The 25,533-nt window shown below is 44.3% G+C and overlaps 1 protein-coding gene across 2 annotated transcripts in view; it reads left to right on the forward strand.

The window, feature by feature from the left end:
* WWOX (WW domain containing oxidoreductase) overlaps positions 1-25,387 on the forward strand; it is a 972,892-nt gene extending 947,505 nt beyond the window's left edge. For both annotated transcript variants that reach the window (XM_077133099.1, XM_077133100.1), the window contains one exon: positions 24,263-25,387. In XM_077133099.1, coding sequence (XP_076989214.1) covers positions 24,263-24,451 — 189 coding nt within the window. In that variant the 3' untranslated portion in view covers positions 24,452-25,387. The remainder of the gene's footprint in view (positions 1-24,262) is intronic.
* Positions 25,388-25,533: the final 146 nt, after the last annotated feature.

The raw sequence follows: 25,533 nt of genomic DNA on the forward strand, positions 1-25,533 counted from the left end.
TGGTCACTGAAGGTACCAATGTGGGGTCATTTTTTCCTCATCTCCTTCCTGGAATGGTCTCCCCATGCAAACCCTCCAAGTCTTGAGTTAGAAGAAGCCAGGACTAGAGAAGGAATGCAGGAGGGCAGGGGGTGGGGCCCGTGGGATAAAGATGGAAACACCCACTTTGGCCTTTCAGTGCCCAAGAGAAAATGTCAACGGAGACAAATGTCCGGGCTGGCTTGTGTCTGTGGTTTTAGACACAGCCTCGCACCATGACTGCTATGGAAATGCCGTATTTCCCTTGCAAATGCTTGCTTGCTTTTTCAGTCATCCTGTAAGTTCTCTCAGATGGTGTGGATTTCCTTGCAAAGATTTCCAAAATTCCTTTCTTGGAAAATATTTGGATGGGTACAGCGCTAAGCACATTTTGTTGCGAAATTACAGATGACTAATTTAAGCACCTCTGAGAATTGTTTTCCTTTTGTTTTGCCTAATTGCCACACTTAGGAAATCAAACTTTCAGTTAAATGTTTGTATAGTAATTCAGTGCTTCTGAGCCATCTGTTGCGAGGTAGGATCAGTGGAATTCTAGGAGGCTGGATTGGGTCTTCCATGCCTCTTGGCACTGTGCTCATGTTTAAATCCTGCAAGCTCATTTCCACCTTTATTTCCAAATCCTCCTCCAAGCCCCGCATTGTTCTCTAGAGACACTAATGGGGGGGGGTGGGGGGGGCTGGGGTCTCAGTGTTTGCTTTTCCTGGGCTGAGCGCAGCCTTCTCACCTTCAGCTTCCCTTTTTCCTTTGCTTCCCCAAAACTCTGCCTGAGACTGTGCCAAGGGAAGCCTGGGGGGTTAGTATCCACACTGGTGCATGTACAGCCCAGCTAACAGACACCAGCCCGGAAATATTATTTCTCATAAATGCTCACTAATTATAGTCTTTATTGCATCCAAATCTATATTGTGACACATAGTGGAAAGCTTTCGGTTTTCAGGTGGAAGAGTTGACAGAGATTTGCAGGTGACAAAGGAAAGCAAACCACACATAGAGAACAAATTCTTTCTGTAAACATAGGGAAAGAGATGGTGGCGGGGGTGGGGGCGGGAAACATCTTCCAAAATAGCATTAAAGGTCTGCAAAACTAGGCATATTGAAAAGGCATCTTTTAGAAAAACATTATTTCTTAAGGACAGTTTTCACAGTGATTCCTGTTCCAATAGGAGGGGCTCCACACACTCTTTTTAGAGACATCAGCTAGGAGGGATGGGCTTTCACTGGAGGTTGTGGTTTGCTAGGCTGTGCTGACGTTTTAGGCTTTACATCATGCAATTGATGAGAGCCGAGTGATCCTTCTAGGCAACTTAACTCTTTAAAAATGCCCAGTGGTTTCATCCTCCACCTAGCTTTAGGAGACAGATCTGGAGTGGGAAGGGGGAGCAAACACGTATTCATTTAGAAGCATTTGATTGCTTCCCATGGAAATGGTTTCATAACAGGTTGTTTTTTATGGCAGAAATCCACGAGAATTAATGCGGCACCATTAGGCATGGATTCCTGCCTAAGGCCTGCCTATGAATTCCCAAGACCACAGGACTTTTTGATGTGTCTCACGGTATTCAGAGCCGAAAGAGGGCATAGGTCTACAGAAAGATCCCCAAACAGAGCCCTCGTACCCTCTGGCTCCATCAAAATTCCTACCACTTTGCCAGCTTGCATTGAACTGGCATGGAAGTTTCATCAAACATCAAGTTAATTTTGTCAAGGGACAGAAATCATTTAGAAGATTAACTAGTTGGTGTTACTTAGAAGAGTAAGTAATTGGTATTAGTTGGAACAGAGGTCAGTGAATGATGGCTCATGGGCCAAGGCTGCCAGCTGCCTGTTTTTGTAAATAAAGTCTTACTGGAACCTGGCCATATCCATCTGTTTATGCGTTGCCCATCCTACAGCAGAGTTGAGCAGTTGTGAAGCACTGGCCTGCAAAACCTAAAATACTTACTATCTGGCCCTTTATAGAGAAAGTTGGTTGACCCCTGAAGTTAGAAGATTAACTAGTTGATGTTATCTAACACCTTTGAATTGTGGCTAAAATCTCTCATTTGTCTATATATAAAATAGTGCATCGAAGGCAATGTATCTATAAGAAGATTCTGGGGAAAGCAAGCAAGGTGTAACTTCTATTTACCTAAGGGAAAATCCGGTAGGATTCCAGGTGGAAACCAAGTTGGGAATAGATTCTGAGTCTATTTGGCACACTGATTTTTTGCTTTTCTGCGACTGATGTTTATTTCATTTACTGTATCTGCACAAAGAAAAGGTTCCTCCTCTCCTCACCAGCTACCTATAAAAGCCCAATTTTTATTTCTAGCTAGACGAAGATCCTGTGGGAGCCCATTTCTTGCTCAATCACTGAGGATCATTTGAGACATAGTTTGGAGAAAGTTCCCATCAGATCCTATTTGGTCTCAGCAGAAAAGTTTTCAATTTACAAAAGTACCAAATGGGCCGTGATAAAGAATAAAGAACACCTGCTCTCAACCTGGGCCAAAGTGGGATCACCCCAAAAGTAATAGAGCTTCGAGCCGAGGGAGATAGTGCTGGAAAATCCACTTAGTAAATCATCTATTTAAAAAACCAGTCAGAGGGATGTCACTTATAAATCCGTTCTTCACTGGAGAAGTACTTAAGGTATAGCAAGTAGTTTGAACAAAATTAGTGAAAAATCAGGGAGTTAAAGGGAGCAAGAGATCAGGTTTTCTGGGCTGACCACACATCAGGTGATTTAGGCTAAAAATGGCTTAAAATGCCGCAATCACTTGAAACGCCTTATATAAACTGACCAGGAATCTGGGGCATTCAGGCTAGAGACAATTTTCTCCTCCTCAAGATAAGGGATGGGGAATTAGTCACAGGGTATTTCCAGATAATGTAGTTAACACCTGGTATAATATTAAGTGGGCAGGGAGCACTGCTCTCAGAAACTGAAATTGTTCCTGCCAGCTGTAATAAGGAATATGTGTATTTTTAAAGCCTGGGTAACCACTGGTGAGTCATTTCTACGATATGCCTCCCTTTGGTGCAAAGTGGGGCAGGATGTGCCTCAAACAGCTGTTCGGGTATTTGCTCAGTCATTGGTTCATTCATTTGTTCATTCATTCATTCACCACCTGGTTACTGAGCACCCATGTTCAATGCTGGGAAGACTTGCATGAATAAATCCCATTTTCAAGGAGCTTATTGCCTGTCAGACATTTTGGCCTCATCGTATAATGCAAAAAATTACTTGACAGCTGAAAGAGATGTGGGGGGTTCGCCTGGAGAGTTCTGTATTGGTTGAGGTAAAGTTTATTGTGGAAAGATTTTTCTTGAGGTAGCAAGGTGATTCAAAAGCATCAATTTGTCTCGATGCAGTCTTCCACTCACTTTTGTTTTTTTATTTGTGTTTAAGTCCTGACTTTTTATTTCCATTTGTTTTTTATCAATATAAGAGAGACAGTTAGGTGAGAACATAAAATTTAAAGCCCAGTACCCACCCCCCTTCACATTTTAATCCAAACTTTGCCAGATATTGGCTGTGTGTCCTTGAGCAAGTTGCTTAACCTCTCTGTGTTCCACTGTGGCTATGGAATAGGGGTGAAGGACCAGCCACTACTGGCACCAATGACTAAGGAGCGGCCAGTGAAAGAGGGATCTTGACTCCTCGACCCCTCCCCTTCTACACTTATTTTGGCTCGTGAACAGTGGAGACATTGGTCTCTGTGTCTGTGAACCACTGAAGTTGCCAATCTTCTCTTGTCACTGGCATATCTGATTCCAGGGCCAAGGCAGTGCTTTCCATCTCCATGATATTATGTTCTCTTTCTAACACTTTCTGTTGTAATCTCACAATGCAGAGTAGAAAGGACAGGCTTTAGAATAGGGTGGACCAGAGTTCAAATCCAGACTCTGCCACTTCTATGTGCAAGTTATTTAACCTGGGGAACTTGTAAATGAGGATACAAGTACATGCCCCAGAGGGTTGTTGTAAGAAGTCACACTGGTGTACCTGGAAGTTCTCGGTACTGTGCCTGGAACAGAGGAGAACCTCAGTAGGTACAGGATGTTTCCCCAAATGCCAGTGGAATATGGCCGTGTCCTTGTCTTGTTCCCACTCTTTCTGTTTTGCCAAAACTTGAATTGGGAAAAAACTTAATGAAAAAGAACTTCATTGCTCGGGGCGATGGTTATGAGCCTTGTCATTCTAGAAGACCTCTTCTCTTCTCTACTTCATTGGGACCCAAAATTATGAGAGATATTGTCTATCCAACAAATTGGATTTAATAAGTCTTAGCTGTGTGGTCCCTCTCTGGTTAATGCATGGTTTTCATTCAACTTTCTGAAGACTACAATCAACCCCTATCCCCCATCTCTTATTGCAGGTCACTTAGCCAGTCGAGGACCCCAGATGAGACCCCACTGATTTAGAGGAATTTGGAAAGTCTTCCCTCCCTCCCCCTACACATAACTATGTGAAGGCATTTTGGGGGACCCAGAGAATTGCAAATCCAAGGCTCCTCTCAAAGGGGTGGAATTTGGGAAGAAGTTGAATCAGTGGGTAGATGGAGTTATGCTTCATCTAATAAGTTATGGTGCCTTAACCTCTCTTTTGCATCTGCTCAACACCCTACTGCAAAATCCCTGTGGACTCAGCACCTGTCATTCTCTTCCCCCCAAACAGTTAAGTCATCCACAAGCAGGCTCCCTCCCAATTTCACTGAGCCACACCTTCTGCTCAGCATCTCTGAGCTCCCAGGGGTAAGAGGTGACCTTGAAATGCCAAGCCCTTCTGCAAGATTCTGCCTCCTCTTCTTCTGGATTTAGACTCCCCACAACCCCCCACCTTTAGAGAAGTGGAGCTCTAGAAGAGAGCCCCTGAACCCATTTGCCCATCACAAAGTTACTTTCTGCAAGCACCAGCAAATCCCATGGGCTGTGAGCCCTGCAGATATCTGCACCTGGAAAGCAAGTTCAAGGACAAATGAAGGCTCCCAAGGGCCTACCACAGAGATTATCTTTAGCCCCCTGCCATCCACACGGCATGGCCTCTGGAACTGCAGAGCATGAGTTGAAATCCCAGCTCTGCCACTTACTAATTGTATAGACTTGAGCACAATTCTGAACCTCTCCGCCTCTCAACATTCTTATCTGTAAAGTGGGAGAGATAATAACAAATCTACTTCACAGAGTTGCTGTAAGCACTAAGTGTGTGCATGTGTGTGTGAATAGAGAAAGAGAACTTAGATCGGTGTCTGGTCTTGTACAAGTGCCATTTTAATGTGAGTCATAACTTGCCAAGAACTACTGTGTCAAAACCTCACCAACAATTATTTGGAAAGGAAATAATTTGACCAGTCATCTTGTTTTTGCAGCAACTGAATTTGGTATATTTTTCTTTGTCCTTCAAAGAAAATTTGATCCTTCATTCATCCCTTTAAAAGTAGTTGCTAAGTACCTACTGTGAGTCAAGTGCTAAGGACCCTCTGGATGAGGCCATAGGCTACAAGCATTAGCCAACTATAGAATAGGTTTCAGAATGGGCAGAGAAGGTGAGGAGAGGTCCCGGTTAAAATCTGCCAGAGGAGGTGCTATCCGTCCTTCATATGACGGGAAGTTGTTGTCTAAGGCGTACCTGCCACTTGTGTGGTCTCTGCTCGGAACTTTGCTTGCAGCATTGTCATGTCTTGCCTATTCTCTTCTTCTCAGTTGCCCCTTTGCCTCCTCCTTTCAGTTCCCCAGTCCTTTTGTGTGACTTGGCTCATTTCTGGGTGCCTTCCTCTTCTGTGGAAACTCTCTGCTGAGTCAGGAGTTACCGCTTCTCGGCTTCCCATCTTCCAAAATCTTTGTTGATGTTTTTCCATAACTGAGCTTCAACATTTTCCTCTTTCTTATCTTTTTTTTTTTTTTTTTTTTTTTTTTTTTTTTAAAGGAAAGACAGAGAGAAGGAAGGAAGGAAGGAAGAAAGGGAAACATTTTTTCTTGTTTTTTATTGTATTTTGTTTTTCCGTTTTTTGTTACATGGGCTGGGGCCGGGAATCGAACCGAGGTCCTCCGGCATAGCAGGCAAGCACTTTGCCCGCTGAGCCACCGCGGCCCGCCCTCCTCTTTCTTATCTTTTAAATGAAGTTGTAGGAGGGTGTGGAGATAAATGCCTGAATTTAATCCACCACATCTAACCAGAAACCCCAAAAAAATCCATAAAGACTGAAGGAAAAGAGAGGATTGTGCAGACAAGAGAAGAGCATTAGAAGTGATGGCTGCTGCCATTGCTACTTCTACCACCACCACTGCTGAGATCTTTCGAGTGTGAATTATAGGGCAGTGCTGTGCAGGTACGCTATGCACCTAGTCTTATATGGTCATGAGAATCTTTCCATAAATATATCCATATCTCAGATTCACAGATGAGGAAGCAGAGGCTCAGAGTGGTTAAGCGTATTTCTCAGAGTCACCAGCTATTATTTGTCATAAATCAGGTTTCCAGGAAGCCCACCCAATGACTGAAATTGGCATGCAGGAGTTTTGGGGGTTAGTGTTTTGGGAACCCCACCTGCGGGGAAGTGAGGCGAGCAAGATGAAGGAAGGAGGGACAGAGTGTATTATAGAGCCACAGATGCTTCAGCCGGTCCCAGGAAGACTCTGATGCTAGAGTGGCCCTTTGGAGATGCCTCAAATTGGGGAGAGGGGACCTGACAGTCATTGATGCAGGGTGCTTTCTGTAGGGTGCATAACCTTGGGCAAGAACTCCCTTGCGCTGAGGGAAGTTCCTGGGGGTGGGAGGTGGGGGGTGGGGCTCAGCCTGCAGCAGACAGTAGCCTGCCCCCTGGGAAATGAGTGCCTTCTGGGCCAGAAGGAGGGATCCCTCAGCACCCACTACAGTGCAGTAGTCCCACCTGGAAGCCATGTCTCTCTACCTTTAGAGTCCATTCACCTAAGTGGAGTGCAGGGCTGGAGGAGAGAGAGACAATCAAGCTAGAAAGGTAGGCCAGCTTGTCTTGACTGGGAGATTGCACCTTGCTAGGGGCTGGCAGCGTGAAGGATAGTGGTTAAATGCTGATTAAAAAAGTAACATGCTCAGAACTGCATTTGGGAGAAAATGTCCGGATAGTAATACGTGGAAGCCTGGAGCAAAATCAGTGGCTGGATTAGATTGACATTTTAAGTACAAATGTGTCAGGGATTTCAGTTAAGAATGGAAATAAAATTCTACTCTTTTTTCTTTCCCGCATCATAGGTTTCTATTATTTGAAAATGCTATGTCTCCCATATGGGAAAGATTTGGTTAACTCAGATAGCAAAAGGCACATTTGTTTAAAATATTGCTTTTGAAAACGGAGACAGTATCACTAAGTTATAGAACAGACCCTTTTCACACATTTGATTAGTAGGAACCTGTTGGCACATTCATTTGAGGAAATAGCAAAACCAAAAGCAGCTCTCACGTTTGGCACCTTTGATAAAGTTACAAAAGTACCGAGTGAACAAATACCCTTCTCTGTGTCTTTGCTTGTTGATGCACAAACTGAACTGAGGGCTGGACCTTCAGCTAAGAACCATGGACGTTGAAGACGTGATGGGAGCCCCGGGATGCCAGAGTTATCTCTGCCCAATAAGTAGACGTTAGGTGAAGGAAAAAATTCATAGTCTATTTAGGTCCATCTTCCTTTATTGCTTCCCCGAAATAGTTCACTGACCCAAGTTTTCCAATCCCATGAGATACCCCATCCTCTCCTCTCTCCCCAAATTCCCACCTGCACCAGGTTCCATTCCCTCCTCCCACACCATCCTCCCCTTACCCCAGCTCCACCCCACAGCCCCACCAAGTCCCAGGGTCTGTCTCCCTCGATGCACTATTAATTTATTTTAATATGTGGATTCCACTTGTTCTAGCCAGGACTTAAGTCTAGCAATGTGCTATTTGCACAAAAGCTGACTCAGAGAGAGAACATGGTTTCCCTAGTAAGGCAGGGAAATAAACGATGAGTCTGGAGTCAGATAAATCTGGGTCTGAATCCTAGCCCTGCATTTCAAGAACTGAGTGTGACCTTGAGAAAGTTCCCACTCGATCTCTTCATCCCTAAAATGGGGCTATTACCTGCTTTGCAGAGCTGTGACAGGATTAAATGAGGCTGCTGCAAGGTCCCAGGATGATGACTGGAGGTCAGTTCCTCAATTACTGACTCAACGTGCCAGTAACCATCACCTTGAACCAGCAGAGCCTCCTGAGTGGAATTAGATTTTATGTTATGGGCACTGGGCTGGTTTGAAAGGAAGCATGCCCCCTAAGAAAAGCCATGTTTTAATATAAATCCCATTTCATAAAGGTAGAATAATCTCTATTCAATACAGTGTGTTTGAAACTGTAATGAGATCATCTCCCTGATTGATGAGATTTACTTAAGCATGGTTGTTAAACTGGATTAGGGGATGGCATGTCTCCACCCGTTTGAGTGGGTCTTGATTAGTGTCTGAAGTCCTATAAAAGAGGAAACATTTTGGCGAATGAGAGACGCAGAGAGGGTAGAGAATGCTGCCGCACCACGAAGCAGAGAGTCCACCAGTCAGTGACCTTTGGAGATGAAGAAGGAAGATGCCTCCCGGGGAGCTTCATGAAATAGGAAGCCAGGAGAGAAAGCTAACAGATGATGCCGTATTTGCCATGTGTCCTTCCAGCTGAGAGAGAAGCCCTGACTGTGTTTGCCATGTGCCATCTCACTTGAGAGAGAAACCCTGAATTTCATCGGCCTTCTTGAACCAGGGTGTCTTTCCCTGGATGCCTTTGATTGGACATTTCTATAGACTTGTTTTAATTGGGACATTTTCTCGGACTTAGAACTGTAAACTAGCAACTCATTAAATTCCCCTTTTTAAAAGCCATTCCGTTTCTGGTATATTGCATTCCAGCAGCTAGCAAACTAGAACAGGCACCATGTTGAAAATACTTAAAATTCACAAGTCTATGTCACTCTGGTCCCTACCTCACCCTAGTATCCAAGTTCCTGGACTTTATGACCTTGAGCTCCCCACCTCTGTTCTGCTATGCCCCATGAGCTTCTTCCAAAAACTACTACTGCTGTATCCCACAGACCATCAACCGGTGGGGCGCTAGGGATCGTGCTCTCCAGCCTGCAGGCGCCGATCATGCTCAACTCTTGCCAATTCTACATTCAGTGCATCAGTTGAGCGTTCAAAATGGGTCATGATGGGAATGTTTACACTATGGGAATTGGCAAACAACAAATCAAGGCTCTTCTCTCCTCTGGTAAGCCAGGTGTTAAACATTCACCAACATGCCACTGTCACTAACCCTGCTTTTCACAGATGTGTCATTTAAGCAAAGCAAAGCACTTGGTGGAAAGGTAGATTTTAATTATTAGACCATCTTTTTTTATGCAAGTGCCTCCCCTAGGCCCCCACAAAGAGATGGTCATGGTCATGATCAGGGCTTCCCCATGGCCAGGGCAGAGGTTCTGACTCTGTAAAATCAGATAGAATATACAGCTTGGCATATTTTTCCCAATGTTTCCTACTTGTACTGAAAAATGAAAACTCAGGAGAAAGGTCAAGGTACATCCCCCCATAGTGATAGGAAGGGGCTGACATATGGGCCCTGGAGATATGGCATCTCTGCATCTGAGGCCTTAGCTTTCCAATGAGTTCAAAGTGATGTTTCTCAGCTTCTAAGGATTAAATAGTACTGGTATCTAGAGCGATCAGGGGTCTGCCCTCACATTCATAACAGTTTGAATCAATTGGTCATTTACCTAGGTAGCAAGTAGCAAATTTAGAAAACAGTAAACACTGAATAAACGTTAGGGAAAGTAGCCCTCCCTCTTCTTTTTCTTGTTAAAAAACAAATCCTTTTAATAAGAGGGTGTTCCTTCCTTCTTAAGAGTTGTTCCATCCCCTGATTATGTGTTTGAAGTGACCAGCCCATGGGATAACTCTCTTATTAGTTTTTCGTGGGCAGTTGAAGCTCAGTTCTCACTCCCTGGGAAGCCCTGGCTTCCCAATTTTAGCCTCATGCCCTGAGCGCCTGTTGCTCCTCAATGGGGCAGCTTAACTGGAGACACATTCTGCCACTCCATAAGTTAGAAATGTCACTGTGATGACTTGACTTTTATGCTCAAGAGGCCATGCAGCAAAGGGTCAGGGCATGGACAACCCAGGTTCAGGTTCCAGCTCTACCACTTACCAACTGGGTGACCTTGAGCAAATTACTTAACCTTTGTGGAATTCAGACTCCATGTCTGTCAAGTGGAAGTATTATTAATGAGAGCCCACCTGAAGCATTTAATACAAAACTGGGACCTTCAGGAAGTACTAGCTCCTTATCATTGGTGCAAAATCTACGATGGTGATGTTATAAACCTCGACAAAGTCTATGATGATGCTACCACAAAGTTTTGAGCCACAGCTGTGCACCAGTCCCACTTCATTCAGCCTGTGGACATGTTCCTATTTATCAGGGTACAGTCATTAAGAGTGGTGGTCTGGAGCCCAAAGAATCCTGACTCTGCCACTTACTCTTTGACCTTCAGTGATAATGGAAGCAAAGTGCCTCAAAAAGGGAAAGGCACAGAGTGAATTCCCCGAGGAAGCATTAAAGGTATGTGAATCCCACAGTATGAGGCAGGTGGGTGGCATGTAATAAGAACTCAACAAATGAGCATTATTTATTTTTAAGTCTTTTTACTTCCTTGAGCCTCAGTTTCCTCATCAGTAAAATGGGACTAATAATGCCTCCACAGGGTTCTTGCAAGAATTCAGCAAGTAAGCTAGGGCTTGGCACCTAGAAAGTGCCATTGTAGGGAGCCTCTCCCTACATGGGGTTTGTGTGTTAACAGACTCTCTTGTAAAGCCACTTGATGGTGAATCCATAGGGCCCAGCCAGGAAGGGACGGATTTTCCACTGCCTTGACAATTTGAGGACCTGCTATGTAAGTGGCCTGTATCTTTGCTGACACTTTGCTTGGCAGCTATGGACAATTGAAGGGGGATGAATCCTGCCAGATGTGACAGTCAGAAATGGGAGAAGGCAGAGTAAGATGTTCCTCGGAGTACCCTCATTGTTCCCTCGGTGTACCCTCTTGTCACAAGTTCAGTTCTTCTCTGAACCACGATGGCAGGAGCATTCCAGCTCCACTGCATGAATTCTCCCGGGCAGCCCACAAACGCCAGACCATTCTAACCTGAGCCCTGCAGCCTCTGAGGCCTCGTTGGTATGAAAAGCAATTTGCAGAGGGGGACCCTGCAAGGGAGGTGCCTAGGACTCCTTCTGGGGTGTTCTCCAAAATCATGCAGAAAGCCCCGGGGCCTGAGGACACCAGGGGAAGCCAGGGATCCGCGGACCTGGGAATGGAGCCTGGAAAGAAGGAGGAAGGTCCCTGAGGCCAGGAAGGTCTCTGTGAAAGCCACGTGGAGAGGGGTTTGGAGAGCAGAGGGATTCACCCACAGGGAGAATCAGTCTCCCCTTATGGGATCCAGCAGGCTAGTGTTTGAAATGTGTGTGCGCAAGATGCCAGGATGCCATGGAGCGTCGGGGGTGGGGATTCGCAGGGGACATCGGCTGTGGACAAGAACAAGGGCTTTGGGGTGAGATAAGCTGCAGTTTGGACCTTAACCCTGCATCTAGCAGCTGTCCGACCTCGAGTTGCCTTACTCCCTTTAGCCTCCGTCTGCCACCTGCCCTGCAATGAGCAGGTTATGGCACCTACCTGCCTACTTGTGCGGCTGCTGGGAGAATCAGAATGATAGGTCCTCAGTGACCAGCCACCGTCGCCTTCATTGATATTATTATTGGCTACTAGAGTTGGGGTTAGCTTAACTCTCATTAAGGCAACTGTGAAACCTCAAACTGTACCTGGGAGAAAGACACAAAGAAGTCAGGATGTGTTCAGAAGGGAGACCCAGCGATGACGATCAGACTGTAGCAGGGCTGGGTCATCTGGCTCAAGGTAAAGAGGCTGCGGCAGGGACAGGTGAGTGTCTAGAGGGAAGACCCAGAGGTGAAAGGGCAGGCTTCATCTCCTCCTCTGGTTGCAGGCAAAGGTGGAGGTGTGGGCCAGCCAGGAGGAGAATTTCTGGCCAAGAGAAAAAGTTCAAACCTGGACTTAACAAACACTTGGGAGACCAGCCATGGGCTGACAAGCCATTGCCTTTTACCTTCTAAGATTTGGAGTTTGCTGTAACGAGGTGGAGGAGTTGAAACAGAAGGACAGACCAGGCCAGAGGGTTTCCCACCCAGTCACCTCATGTCCCCTCTTGGCTATGATGACAGCTCAATTCTGCATCTGGCCAGCCAATGCATCTCTCTCCCCACTGAACTCATCTCCCATGTGGTCTACTCCCTCCCACATCTTGGAGAGGTTGGAAGTGAAGTCCAGACACTCAGCCTGCAGGTAGATCTCGGCACTTGAATCATTTCCTTACTTGGTGGGAATGTTTTCAGCAAGCAGGAGTAACACTCCACCGTCAGAAATCCCACTGGACTCCAATACCAGATCAAACAGCAGCTCAATGAGCATATGCAAATGCACATTCATCACTGTCACTCCACAGCTAATTGATTTCTGGGCTCTGCGTTGTGAACCCCAAGAGCTTGCTGCCTGCTGGGAAGAATATGGGGAAATCCATTTTCGTGTTTCAAGGCAAAAATTCAGCTGGTAGAACAAAAGGGGTGGGATTGTGTGGCTCTAAGAGGTGTAATAGAAATATATATGAACCCATGATGGAAGGCACTTGGGAGCCCGGCACACATGGGGTTTGGAAAGGATTTCACCAGCTACTTCGCAGGTAACACTAGACCAGGAAATACCTTTCTCTGTCCCTTGGTTTCTCATCTATAAAGTGAGCCCTGCACCCCCAGAGGGATGGTGTTTTGGTTTGACTGATACTCCTCAAAAAGATACATTGACATCCTCATCCTCAGTATCTGTAAATGTGCCCTTATTTGGAAATAGGGTCACTGCAGACGTAATCAGTTAAGTTGTGGTCATACTGGAGTAAGGTGGGCCCTTAATCCAGTTTGGATGGTGTCCTTATAAGAAAAGAAGAGACAGAGAGGGAAGACAGCCATGTATATGCAGACGCAGAGATTTGGAGCTATGCTGTCAAGGAGCTCCAAGGATTGCTGAGCACCACCAGAGCTGCAAGGGCCTGGAGGGATCCTTCTCTAGAACCTTCAGAGGAAACATGGCCTTCTGGCCTCCAGAACTGCGCTATAAGAACATAACTTGGTATTATTTTAAGCCAGACCCAGTTAGTGGTACTCTGTTTTGGCAGCTCTAGAAAACTAAGATGGCTCTATCTATCTCTCTCTCTAGCTATCCACTCCCCAACATTTTATTGTTCAAGTTTTCAAACAGAAAACTTGGAAGAACATTACTGTTACCACCCATGTACCCACCAACTAGATTCTCTTATATTTTACTACCCTTGCTTGCTCTCCTAGTGTCCTATCTATGCTATGCTATGCTAGGGACCCACAGGGATATCTGGAGAGTTAAAGGAGATAGTATTTGTAGAGGGCCTACAGTGGGGTCTGGGATCATCAAGCACTTAAACTACCATGGCAGTTGTCCAAACTTCGATGCCCGGGAGCATGGACTTGAGCTTGGTTCTAGCCTCCTGTGGCCAGGGACCAGATGGACAGTGGAAGTCACAGCCAGCATGGTACACGGGCGCTGGGTGGGGTGCAGTGCCACTTGGATTTCTAGCTGAGAGATTTCTAGCAGAAATTTTCCCTCTACATTGTGAGCCCCGTGAATGAAGGAAAGGCAAGATATTTTGATATGTGTGCTTCCTTCTTTAAACTTCGCTCAGTCAGGATTGTGGCTACCTTTGAGCTGTACTGTTACATACCTGGGAAATTTCCAAATGTTATCCATAATCCTTATGTGCTGGTTTGGAGCTGTTATATACCCTAGAAAAGGCCATGCTCTTTTAACCCTTTCCTGCTGGTGCAGACCTACTGTGAGTGGGATTTTTTGATTAGGTTGTTTCAGCTGAGATGTGGACCACCTAATTCAGGGTGAGCTTCAATCTGAGATCTTTATGAGGATAAAAGACAGAAAAGGCCCAGACAGCTCAGAGAGAAACACCCAAAGAAGTTTGTAGAGAGCTTAGTGAAAAAGCCCTGGAAAGAGCTGAAAGAGAAAAGCCCTGGAGATGCCAAGAGAGGACCCACAGAAGCTCAGAGAGGAGGCCACTGGAACGAAGAGCTGAAAGCAACAAAACCTAGGAGCAAAGGACCAGCAGACGCCAGCCACATGCCTTGTTATCTGACAGAGGAACCCTGGATGCCAGCAGCCTCTCTTCAGAGAAGGTATCATCCTGTTGATGCCTTGCCTGGGACATCTTCGTGGCCTTAGAACTGTAAATTTGTAAATTAATAAATCCTCATTGTAAAAGTCAACCCATTCCTGGTATATTGCATTCCAGAAGCTTTAGCAAACTGAAACAGCTTATAAGAACCACATGAAGGGATAACGTTTATGCCCATTTTATGAATGAGGAGACTGAGGCTCAGCGGCTTATCACAGAGCTGCTAGGTGGTAAAATCAGATTTCAGATCCAGGTATTTCTGGTTTCAACTCTGGTAGTTTCCCTCTATTCCAAGCTGCCACCTAATCTGAACAATCCCTGACTCTCCTACAGTTGCTCCTTCTCTCCACTTCCCTCCAGGACTGACGGTATGATATTCATTCTTACTCGGTACAGGTTAGAGAGGGTCTCTCCCTTCCCAAGGTGAATATGGAGGACTTTTTTAATGGAAAACTACAGGGAGTGAGAGCTGTTTCTCTACTCTCTTTGCAGGAGAGCGTAGTTAGATTTTTACATGATTCCTGAGCCGACTTGGTTTTCTAAAGCCCTCACTTCGCAGCATTCTTCAAGGGCTCCAGAGAGTTCCTTGTGTCATCAAATTAAGTTTGGAAACTTCAATAAAAAAGTCTTGAAGGAAGCTGTCAATTAATGCATTTACACGAAAGCAGCATACTTGCATTGGGAAAAACATCTTCAAACACAAATGCTATTTCCCAACCATTAAAAAGTTGGGGCCCGGTTTGGTTTCCATAGATACCTGAGGTAATAGCTTCCTTTACCTCACTGAAGAGCGAGAGCCGCTCGATTTTTTTTTTTTTACCTCCGCATTTCTTACTTTTCTCTTCCAAGCCTATTTATGAAAACAAAAGATAAATAAATTGAAATCTGACAGTGAAATTTGTCTGAGGAGAACAGCTTGATTTATAAGCTCAGGTGATTTAGTTTTTGCTCACTTCTTTTCTGTTTCATGGACTTCCGCAAATAGTGTTTGTACTTGCAAGGAAGGAATGGTGAATTTTCAGTTTATCCAATTATTTCCCCAGTCCATCAAACACATTGCTGTCTGTTGAACAGTAGCTGAGTATTGACAGAAGACACTGGGGGTAGAGTGGAGTTGAGCAAACCATGGCCCATGGGGGAAATTGGGCCACTGCCTGTTTTGGTAAATAAAGTTTTATTGGCAACTAGCCACACCCACTTGTGTATATATTGTTTATATTTGCTTTTGCAACAACAACGGCAGAGATGAGTAGTTGTGACAGAGACCGTATGGCCCACAGAGCCTAAAATAGTTACTCTCTGGCCCTTTGCAGAAAAAAGTTTGCTGACCCCAAGCGTAGAGGAAAGAATTGGGGTTTTGGTGGCATTTAATAGCTTTGTCGTTTTCAGCAAGAACCTAATTTTGCTGCAACTGGGTTTCTGGATCTTTGACATGGGAATGGCCAAACCCTTTCATAGGGTTTCTGAGATATAAAGCACCCAACCCTGGGGCTGGAAGATGGTTGGGAAATTATTGTTTTCGCTCCAGATGCTTTTGCCTGATAATTCTAAAGAAGCCTGTGTTCTGATTCTAGAAGTTCTTTAGAAAACCTAAGGAAAGTGTGTTAAAAAAAAATAGTTAAACCATTGTTCTTAGACCCAGTCCATGCTCAGTGTCTATTTATTGGGAGAAGGCGAGAGAGCTGAAGCAGGAAATGCTGTCAGGGAGGAGAGGACGACAAAAGAGGCCACAACAGGCTAGGAAGAAATCTTTAATTTCTTTTCGGCTTTAAAGAGTGTGAGTTTTTTTTTTTTTTTTCTTTTAACAAACCAGTCTAAGTACATGCCTTCAGATTATAAAAGTACCTGAAATTGCCTAGAATATCAACATGCATAGCTTGTTAGTATTTACATATATTTACATAGGGAAACAAGGAAAAGATCTACAGTTATTTACAGACTACATAAGAGAAGAGAAAGGCGGTATAATTGTATTTCCTAACATACAGTAGATGAGCAGTCAGCACATGCATATTTAGGTAATATTTGCATGATAGAATGCGATTTTTAAAAAAGACATACCTCTGTAACTTTCTATGCTAAGGTGTTGCATAATCAAGGTAAATTTTTTTTGTTTGTTTTCTTTCTATGTCTATTTGCATCAAGTGCTTTAAAATATTCACTAACACCGAGGCAGAATTATTTACCCAGGCAATTAAAGCAACAACACACACGATCATTTCCTACTAACTAGCAACAAGCTGCTGGTGAATGAAATATCTATTGTTCCTTATTATCCATCGACCACTGTGAAGAGATCTCTCCGTGAAAAGGGACTGCCTAAGCTATCACCATTAATTATGGGAGTAATATAAATGAGACGCTCTCCACAGTATGTTCTAAATGAAATATTAACAAGGCCAGTGTCTCTGAGCCTGAGAAATGATGGGTTGGCATGAGCGCTCTATGAAAATGCACATACCTGAGGCAGGTGGGCCTGACTTGGAATGGTGAGGCTGGATATCGGCGGCCTGTTTGTGAGATCTGAATTATTGCAAAGTACATTCTCTTAATTTGTTTCTGGAAGACAGAGTTATAAGAGTTAATGTCTTACCATGGCATGGCCCCATCAGAAGACCCTGTGTTTTTTTCCCAGTGCCTTTTCAGTGCTATATGGAAGAATATGCATAGGTAGAGTTGTAAATGAACTGTCGACCTTAAACTCTAAACAGCTTGCTTGAGGTTTTCCCTAGAATCCCAGCCGCCCAGCTTTCTAAAAGAGCTAATGTGTTGGGTAGGCTGGGTGGAGTGGTTCTGCACAGAAAAAGAAGGGGGAGGCTGTTTATTTCACCTAGACTGTGAAGATATGCTTTTTACCATTATTTTAGAACCAAACCCATCCATTCTGCCTGGCAATAATTTCAAAGGTGTGTTTAACCATACATGGCGAATACAGAGGCATACATTTATATATAGAATACAGAGCTAGCTACAACCAAGGCAAAAGAAGTAGAGTAAAACTGTAAAATGTTTCAAATTAATACACGCTAAGTGTCTTCTTTTATCTTTGACACATACTCAGTGGTCCTTCATCACTGGCGCTGAGGTGGCCCCAGGTTGGAAAATTTCAGTGATGGGCCATTAGATTTGTCCCATCTGGAAGACTGATGCTATCAGTGTGATGCTTATTTGGTAGCAAATTTCTATAGCTCCTCTGCTTGGCTCTTGGAAACCGACCTGTGGAAGAATGGACACCCCGATGCAATTGTCCCAGCCAGCGAGAGAGCTCCCCATTTGAAACAGACAGCACTTTCAGTAACACAGGTATTCCAGCAGTGTTGCCAGGGTACACCCAGGGAATTCTTTCATGGACATCAGATGTAGTTACAAACATCTTCTGTTTAAATGAGACATCATCTTAGGCCCAACAGGTTCTAGAACATCGTTGGCAGGCATGAGTGGGAGGCGGAACAAGCCTGGGTGGTATATGTACCCCATTTGGAATGTATTCAAGCCGTTCCTTTTTTCCTCCCTTCACTGGGGCTATCCCCCACCCGACACCCTGCCTAAACATTTCTAGGGCCTCACTAATTCCAGCAGATCTCAGGCAGATGAAATTATTCTAAATATTACATCTCTAATCTTTTGGAACCAGACATAAATCTGAAGCAGAATCCTCTGAACATTTATGATGAGGATTCTGGAACACAAAGCGGGTATGAAAAGGGCCTCGTTTATTTGAGGGAAAAGCTCAGAACAATTCATTGACTTGAAAACACAGGCCCTGAAATCCTACCAAGGTCACTGTGCCCTTGAATCGTGCTAATAGCCTCAGTTAACACCCTCCCGTGCCTAGCATTCCCAGAACAACAGGGCTTTGGAATCCTTCGGATTGGTGGGAATTGGCTACCTATTTTCCCCCAAAACGTAAGACTAGAGAAGACAAATATATGTTTTTTGCCTTGAAAGAATGCTTTCCATCCTGAACCTGTTAATCTCCAGGCTTGTTCCTGCAAATATTCCTCCGGAAACAGCCACACAGCCACTCCCCCTGACTTTTCATTCTGCCCTGGTTTTCAAGCCAACTTCTTGGAACTCTGTAGTGATCGCTTGAGAAATGTCATTTCTTTTGTCGTGGTGTACAGCTTGGCCTTTGAAGATGCTACCTTTTAGCCTAACTTTGATTTGGGGTCATGTTGTTTGGGATGCCTGAACTGCAAGCAAGAGAGAGGCCCCCCAGCAGTTGACAGATTATCCTGGAAGGGAGACCTGGGAACGTCTGGCTGCTATTTGAAGGCTGTATCATTTTCTTACCCACCTCAAACAAGTTACTCAAGGAGTCCTCTGCAGTTTTGTGTTGTGGGCTGAGCTTGGACCACTTGCATTAAAGGTAATGGTTTGGGCTGGCTCAGATTTCCCTAGGACATATAATATCCAGACTCCTCCTAGGCTGTGTCCCCACTGCCCCCTAAAGAAAGACCCCTCCCCCTGCCAGGGGAGGCAGCACCACCCCACTGGGTAGGGTCTTCCACTCTTGCAAACCTGCTTTTAGCAAATAAACTTTTTTTTTTCTTTTTTTTTTTGCTGGTGGCAAGAGGTGAATATCCTAACACACTGACAAGCCGGTTGTGTTGCAGTGGGTGCATTCTTGTGTGCAGGGGTAAGAATCTGTATGTGATCTAAGTTGATTCTGTGGAAGCCAATCTTTTAAAATTGCCACAGTAAAAAACAAATATCTACCTTCCTGAATTCTTCATTTTCTTTCTATTTGGGAAATTTAATGAATGACCCTTCTGTAATAAATGCTAAGAACAGAGCAAGTTAGCAAAAACTCCCAAGGGCTAAGAAGAAAGTTCTATTTCTGATACCTACCAGGAAGTATTTGCGAGTTATCTAAGCTTGTATCATTCAGTATCTTTGTAGTCAAATGATGTTAGGAATTAATTGGGGGACGGAGGATGGGTCAGTGGAAATAAGCAAACCTGATGGTGCCTGTCAGATATCATCCTACAGAAGCCACACTCATCTTACATGTACATGAATTTATAAGATGCAGATTTTCAGGTTTCATTAGTTTTGATGTTCATGCTTTGAAAAAACAATCTGAAGTCAAAGAGTAGATTCCTTAGCTGGGCAAGTCCGGCACTTTGAGGTGGCATTTTGAATCAGGGGGACCTCTTTATTAAGGGTCATTTGCCACTGGATCACACAAGATGGCTTTGAGTTTTCATTTTTGTTAATTCAGGTGGATATAATTTCAGGTTGGCTCATCGACTACATCAGTAATGGAAACCCCCTCCATTTCTCAGTTGAACCCAAGACATCCCACCCATTTCTTTTAGGCCATATCAGGCCATCACGCTTATGGCCGGACATGGCCTAAATGAAGAGAAGACAAAGACACACAAGATGAAGTAACATATATGGGAGACATATAACTGGGAATAGGTAATATGCAAATATTTTGTCTCACATATTTGGGAGGGTACTTTTGGATAACAGTTGACATGGATTCCAGACTTGATCAGTCTGATTATAGATGTGGCTTTGGATCAGTCCCTTCTGTTCTCCAATCCTAAGTGACCTTCTCTGTAAGTGGGAATAATAGTTGCACCGGGCTCCTAGTTGCTGTGCTCGTTGATTACCATATATCCCATGATAATCGATTCAATTCAATACAAGTGTCAGGAGAGGGAGAGAGTGATCTGCTGCTCTCGGAACTGCAAATCGGGAAGGCCTGAGAGCTACGTTCCTATACAGTCTGCATTATTTCATGGACTAACGGAATATGGGGCCAGTTTGTTGGTTTGAAAGATTGTTTTTAGATTGTCAGTAGGGAACACATAACCTTTTGGAGCAGCTTACTTTTGTTTGTTTCTCAACCCGGAGATTTAAACCGTAATTGAACGGATTTATACCAACCGCCAAGGTATATCCGGAGATAAAGTCCGAGACACTGTGTAGCAGCTTTCCGGAAGAGTGGTTATGAACTCTCTCGTGGGGGTGTTACTGGGAGAAAAGGAAAGACAGAGGGGGCGTGGAGGCAGCTGTTTATTCCGCAGTGAGAAACCTGTCCTTACCACTTCATCCCCCCGTGGTGCTGTGATCAATTATTCCACTCCGTGGGGCATGTGCATGCGGCCACTGTATTAGGTGGCTGATTTTGCACTTGGAAAGTGTTTGTTTGCCCAACAGACCTGAGATAAGTAACGATGAAAGCTCTGAGGGTTTGAAGAGGCATGCCTTTTCTTTTTGCCGAACTGCTCTCTGTCTGTGGCATCTAGCTAGGCACTCACTGGCTACTTCCAAAGGGCAGCCTGCCTGCCTTGTCCTTGGGCTGCCACACCTGCCTAAAGTCCATGACATGTTCTCTTTCATATCTACACTTTTGGCATATGTTGCTTCCTTCAATCTTTGCTCTGCAATGCCCTGGTATCGATATTTTTGTACTGAAGTAAGTCTACAAGCCCATTGCTCTCTTGCAGTCTCTTAAAAGAGAGATACGCCGTGATTATGGTATCTATTCTTTTATGCATCTCATGGTTAAGTCTACTTAAAGACAGAAATCTCTTCTTTCTTCTAAATAAGCATGCATTTTAAAATTGAGAAACCTGAAAACTAACTTAATTGCATAACATGTGTCCTTATTAAAACATATTATATTAGAATGCTAAACCAATGCATTATATATACCGATATGTGGGTGGATTTTTTTTTATTCCTATATATGGTTTATCACAAACTTCTCTACCTTTTCCTTTAAAAGGGTCAATAGTCACTTGTAGTCCATGCTGGCAGCCAGACATTGTTGACTAGCAGTTATTAAATAAATGTTGATGAAAAGCGGCTACTTAATATTTTCATCCAACAAAAGGTTTGGAAGGATGGATAATTTAGATATCAGAGCCTCAATCATAAATAAGCAGCAGCTGCTTTCTAAATCCCACCTTTCTGGTGTTGAAGATGGTGCTGCAAATCTGACAAATGGTTTGTGAAAGAGAATGATGAACCCTGATTACTAAACTACTCTTAGCTTAATCCCGAACAAGAACCCTGGGTAATTTTACATACACTCGGAAGATGGATGGCACAGTTCTACTCTGGCAGCTCGCAAATGTTTGACTAGATCAGAAATGACATTCAGGCATGATTAAAGATTCTACTGGGCTTCCCAGAAATTCTCAGTTCTGTATCGTCAACGCCCCAACACATTGCCATTTTCTATAGGCTGAAGACACGTCATCCAGTTCTCATGATTAGCAATTGCATACAACCTACGGGCTTCTGATAAATTGTTCTTAAAAAAAAACCATTTAGGGGAACCCATAGCTCTATCCAGTGTTTCTATGTCAAGGTATTATTATGATTTTTTTCACAATAGATTGGAAAGCAGTGGTGACAATCAAGACATTGTTTCTGCCATTTTATAACAGAGTTCTAGACATTATTTCCTTTATATGGCTCCTTCATCTTTTCTGACTTATGTACCAGTGCCCCACAAAGTGTCATGAGAGTCATTTGACGGTAATTAAAGTGCCCCTTTTTATTTTTTTGTCAGTTTAAAAATGTTTTATCTTGTATCAGCAATCCTGGCTTGTTTACTAATGAGATTTCCCTAATGTAACTCAGTCTCATTCTGATGATATGCAGACTGAAAAGCTGATGAGCCAAAAATTAGAACTTGTTATTAAACTGTCGTCACATTTGATCATATAAAGATGTCACTCAGAGGTTGCCATTGATATAAAAGAAAAGAGAATTCCATGAGAAGCCAAAGGATGGTAGGTTTGAGACCAAGAAGATATTGTCACTGCCTAATTGTCCATCAGGAGAGGGAGGTTAAGTGAGTACCAGTTGAACCAAGCGTGAATTAGAGATGGGGATTTTACCAAATGGACACAACAGCTCTTTGGTGCCAAGAACATGGTCTTTGCTTTCAGGTTAACACAACTATGCTGTGTTCTTCTGCAAAGCCAAAGCCACTTGTGATGGAATTAAAGTTCTGCATTAACTCCAAGCCTAGTGGCAAAGGAATCTAAGCCAGCTTTTGATAAGAGATTGGGCTTTTAAAAAGTTTATGGTTTTGAGTGTGGTAGCCAAAGATAGGTTTACATGAAATGAGGCCAATAGCAATTGCTTTCAGATTCCATGGAGGGAAAATGCAGGCCCCCAGCACCCTCATCACCTTGATTCCAAATCAGTGTGAGTGCAGAATTTCTTTGCAAAAGTACCATTGCAACAATGCAAGTGTGCAGCATGATATCATTTTAGAAGATCATAGTGACAAAATATAACATTGGGTTTGGAAGAATTCTGCTTTTTTTTTTGCTTTCCCAAGTGGCCTACTTTGATCCTTGCTCAGGGTTGACAGAACTGTGAAAGCTCGGTTTGTTGTAATGTATGAATGCTGATATTATAACCACTTGGGGGTGGGGGCTGGACTTTGGGATGGGCTGAAGCCCAGGGATGGTCCCACTTACACTCCCATCTGCTCCCCACAGTCAGATTGCTGAGCTGTATTTGACCATTTGGTTTGCAAACTCATCAGACATGACCCCAACACTGAAGCAAAGAAACCCAAGTACTTTTTAGTACTCTCCCCAAATTATAACATCCTGGGGCCCTGGTTCCATGGCTCACTTTGGCTCCTGGTAGTTCCAGAATGCAATCATAGTGAGTGTAAACCATGCCATGTCAAGAATGATTCTCCTAGAAGCACTCGGTCAGGATTTAAACCCTCCAGGGGCAGAAAAAACTATAAGTTCTGGGTGGGGAGACAAATCAGGCCCTCTCAACTAAATGTCTTTAACATTTTCCTGATGGCAGCCTTAGACCTCAGTTACTTTTTACAGCCCCTCCCTATCAGCTGATAATTAGTCAGTACAGCAAGGGCTGGGATGCACATAAATAATCATAAGATGCCAGATAAACTGTATTGGTTTTAAATTAGAGCCGGGTCTACGGTGTCTCCCTATGAACACCAGCCTATTATTTTTAATTATGGTTTGCAAAGCAGAGTGATTTCTTGCCCTCTTTACAGCATCCCTGACAGTGTTCTGTCAGTCTGGATGATATGGTACCCCGTCATTACACACATCCCTCGCCACAGCCCCAACTCTTACTCAAAAGGTGAATCTAAAGTGATCAACTGTACCCGTAAGTTGGATTTCAAAGTGGAATAAGTGGAAATGTACCCCCTCAGCTGCTGTCCCAGTGTAAATCTAGAATAAATATGACATTTAGAAAAGGGTTTTCACAGGACCTGGATGAATTAATAAATGTGTCCTGTATATATGTGGAGGTGAGGGTGGGGGTGGTATATGTATGCAATTTTAGACATTTTAACACAGCAGGGCAAACCCTTCCCCTGGCAGCCCCATGGGCAAAGAGAAAAGAAAAGACCTGGCCCCAGCCCCTTTGGGCTTTCTGCCCAATGGACCATAATTAGAGTGGTTGGTTTAACTCAGACTGAAGGTTCTAGAAACGAGCTTGGTGTCAAATGACATTAAGTATCGAGAAGTCAAGGGGTTAGAGGGATTTCTCCTTGCTTGTTTGAAAGGGTACCACCTTTTTCTCTCTGCACAGATGGGGCGTCTGACATGATTTATTGATTTGTGTACTGATTTTGGAAGTTTTTCCTATACGAGGTGTAAAAAGTCACACCAGCTTTACGAGCAGAGTTTATGAACTTGCTTTTCCAGGATGGCCACGTCATGCCTCTTATAGTCATGTGCTTTGAACGCAGTCCCCTGGACCACGCTCAGGGCCGTGGACCACGCTCAGGGCCGTGGACCACGCTCAGGGCCGTGCACCACTGAACTGGGAAGAGATGCATTTTGTTTCATTTTGGTTTTTATCGCCAGTCCGAATGACATTGTCTCATCATCCCTTTTCTTTCTTTCTTAACACAAAAAAATTGTCTTTCTTCTTTGATTTCCAGCAACAAGGAGCTGCCACCACCGTCTTCTGTGCTGCTGCTCCAGAGCTGGAGGGCTTGGGAGGCATGTATTTCAACAACTGCTGCCGCTGCGTGCCCTCGCAGGAAGCTCAGAACGAAGAGACAGCCCGGGCGCTGTGGGCGCTCAGCGAGAGGCTAATCCAAGAACGACTTGGCAGCCAGTCCAGCTAAGTGGGAGCTCCTGCAAGAATGCGCAGGCACATGCACACGCACACACACATACACCGTGCGTGCGCGCGTGTGTGTGTGTGCACAACTGCCAGTGCTGGATCCCTTCCAACCTTATTATCCAGAGGGTTTCCATGTCCCTCTGACACCGATCAGCCAGAGTAAAGGAAATCAGAGCAGTCACAACAGAGTGAAAAATGCTAAAGTACCAATGGGAAGCAGGGAATTCCAGGGGTAAAGGGACAGTCTCTTGGCAGGGCTGGGGGAGGCACGGGTCGCTTTGCTTTCCTCGTGGCTGGTATGTGGGTTCCTTCTGTCACTGCAGAAGCACAAGCATTGCCCTCTCACTGTTCCCAAAAGAGCGATCTGGTATCCCCTGTCCCACCCAGCTTCCACCATGGCCATCGCCCTTGTCACTGCAGCAGCCAGGAGCTAGTTTCTCCTATTTAGGGAAGAAAAAGCGAGCATTTATTCTTCCTTGCTGCATTAATCCAGGAGATAGTTGTTTCATTTATCCCAAGTCTGGGCGGGCTTGGCAACTACTAGCGAGAGACCTTTCAAGCCTCATTCCAGGAAGCCAAGAGGGTGGTGACTCTCAGGGACGCGTGACATAGGCAGAGCTGGTGGGTCCTGCAGGCACTGGTCATCCACTCCCTTGCCAAAGCTTTACAAAATATTCCTTAGAGACTACAACAGACAGATATTGCAAATCATTCCCTAGATACCTTGATGGGCGGGAATGGAAGCATTGTGTCCTTGTCACAGGATATTTTGGGGGCTGGGGAGTAAAAAGTTGTTCCATTAATTGCTTTATTGTTTCAAGAAGCCAACCGCTCTCCTTAGCTCGCAGTACCCCAGTTCTCCTGCTTCAGCACCCTGCTTAAACTTCCTTTTCTTCCTCCCATCCTATGCTTAATAAAAGAACATGCTTGAATATCATCACCTGAAGTTCGTGTTGTTTCGTTAAATGTTCGTCTCGGTTTTTTTGTTTCATTTTTTTTATTTTTTAGAAAAGAAATCTAGAGAAAAAATAAAGCGCTTCTCGTTGACGCCGGGAAAACACCATTCTTGTTTCTTCTCTGAGT

The sequence above is a fragment of the Tamandua tetradactyla genome, chromosome 16 (assembly GCF_023851605.1).
Source record: "Tamandua tetradactyla isolate mTamTet1 chromosome 16, mTamTet1.pri, whole genome shotgun sequence".
In the NCBI taxonomy this organism is placed as follows: Eukaryota; Metazoa; Chordata; class Mammalia; order Pilosa; family Myrmecophagidae; genus Tamandua; species Tamandua tetradactyla.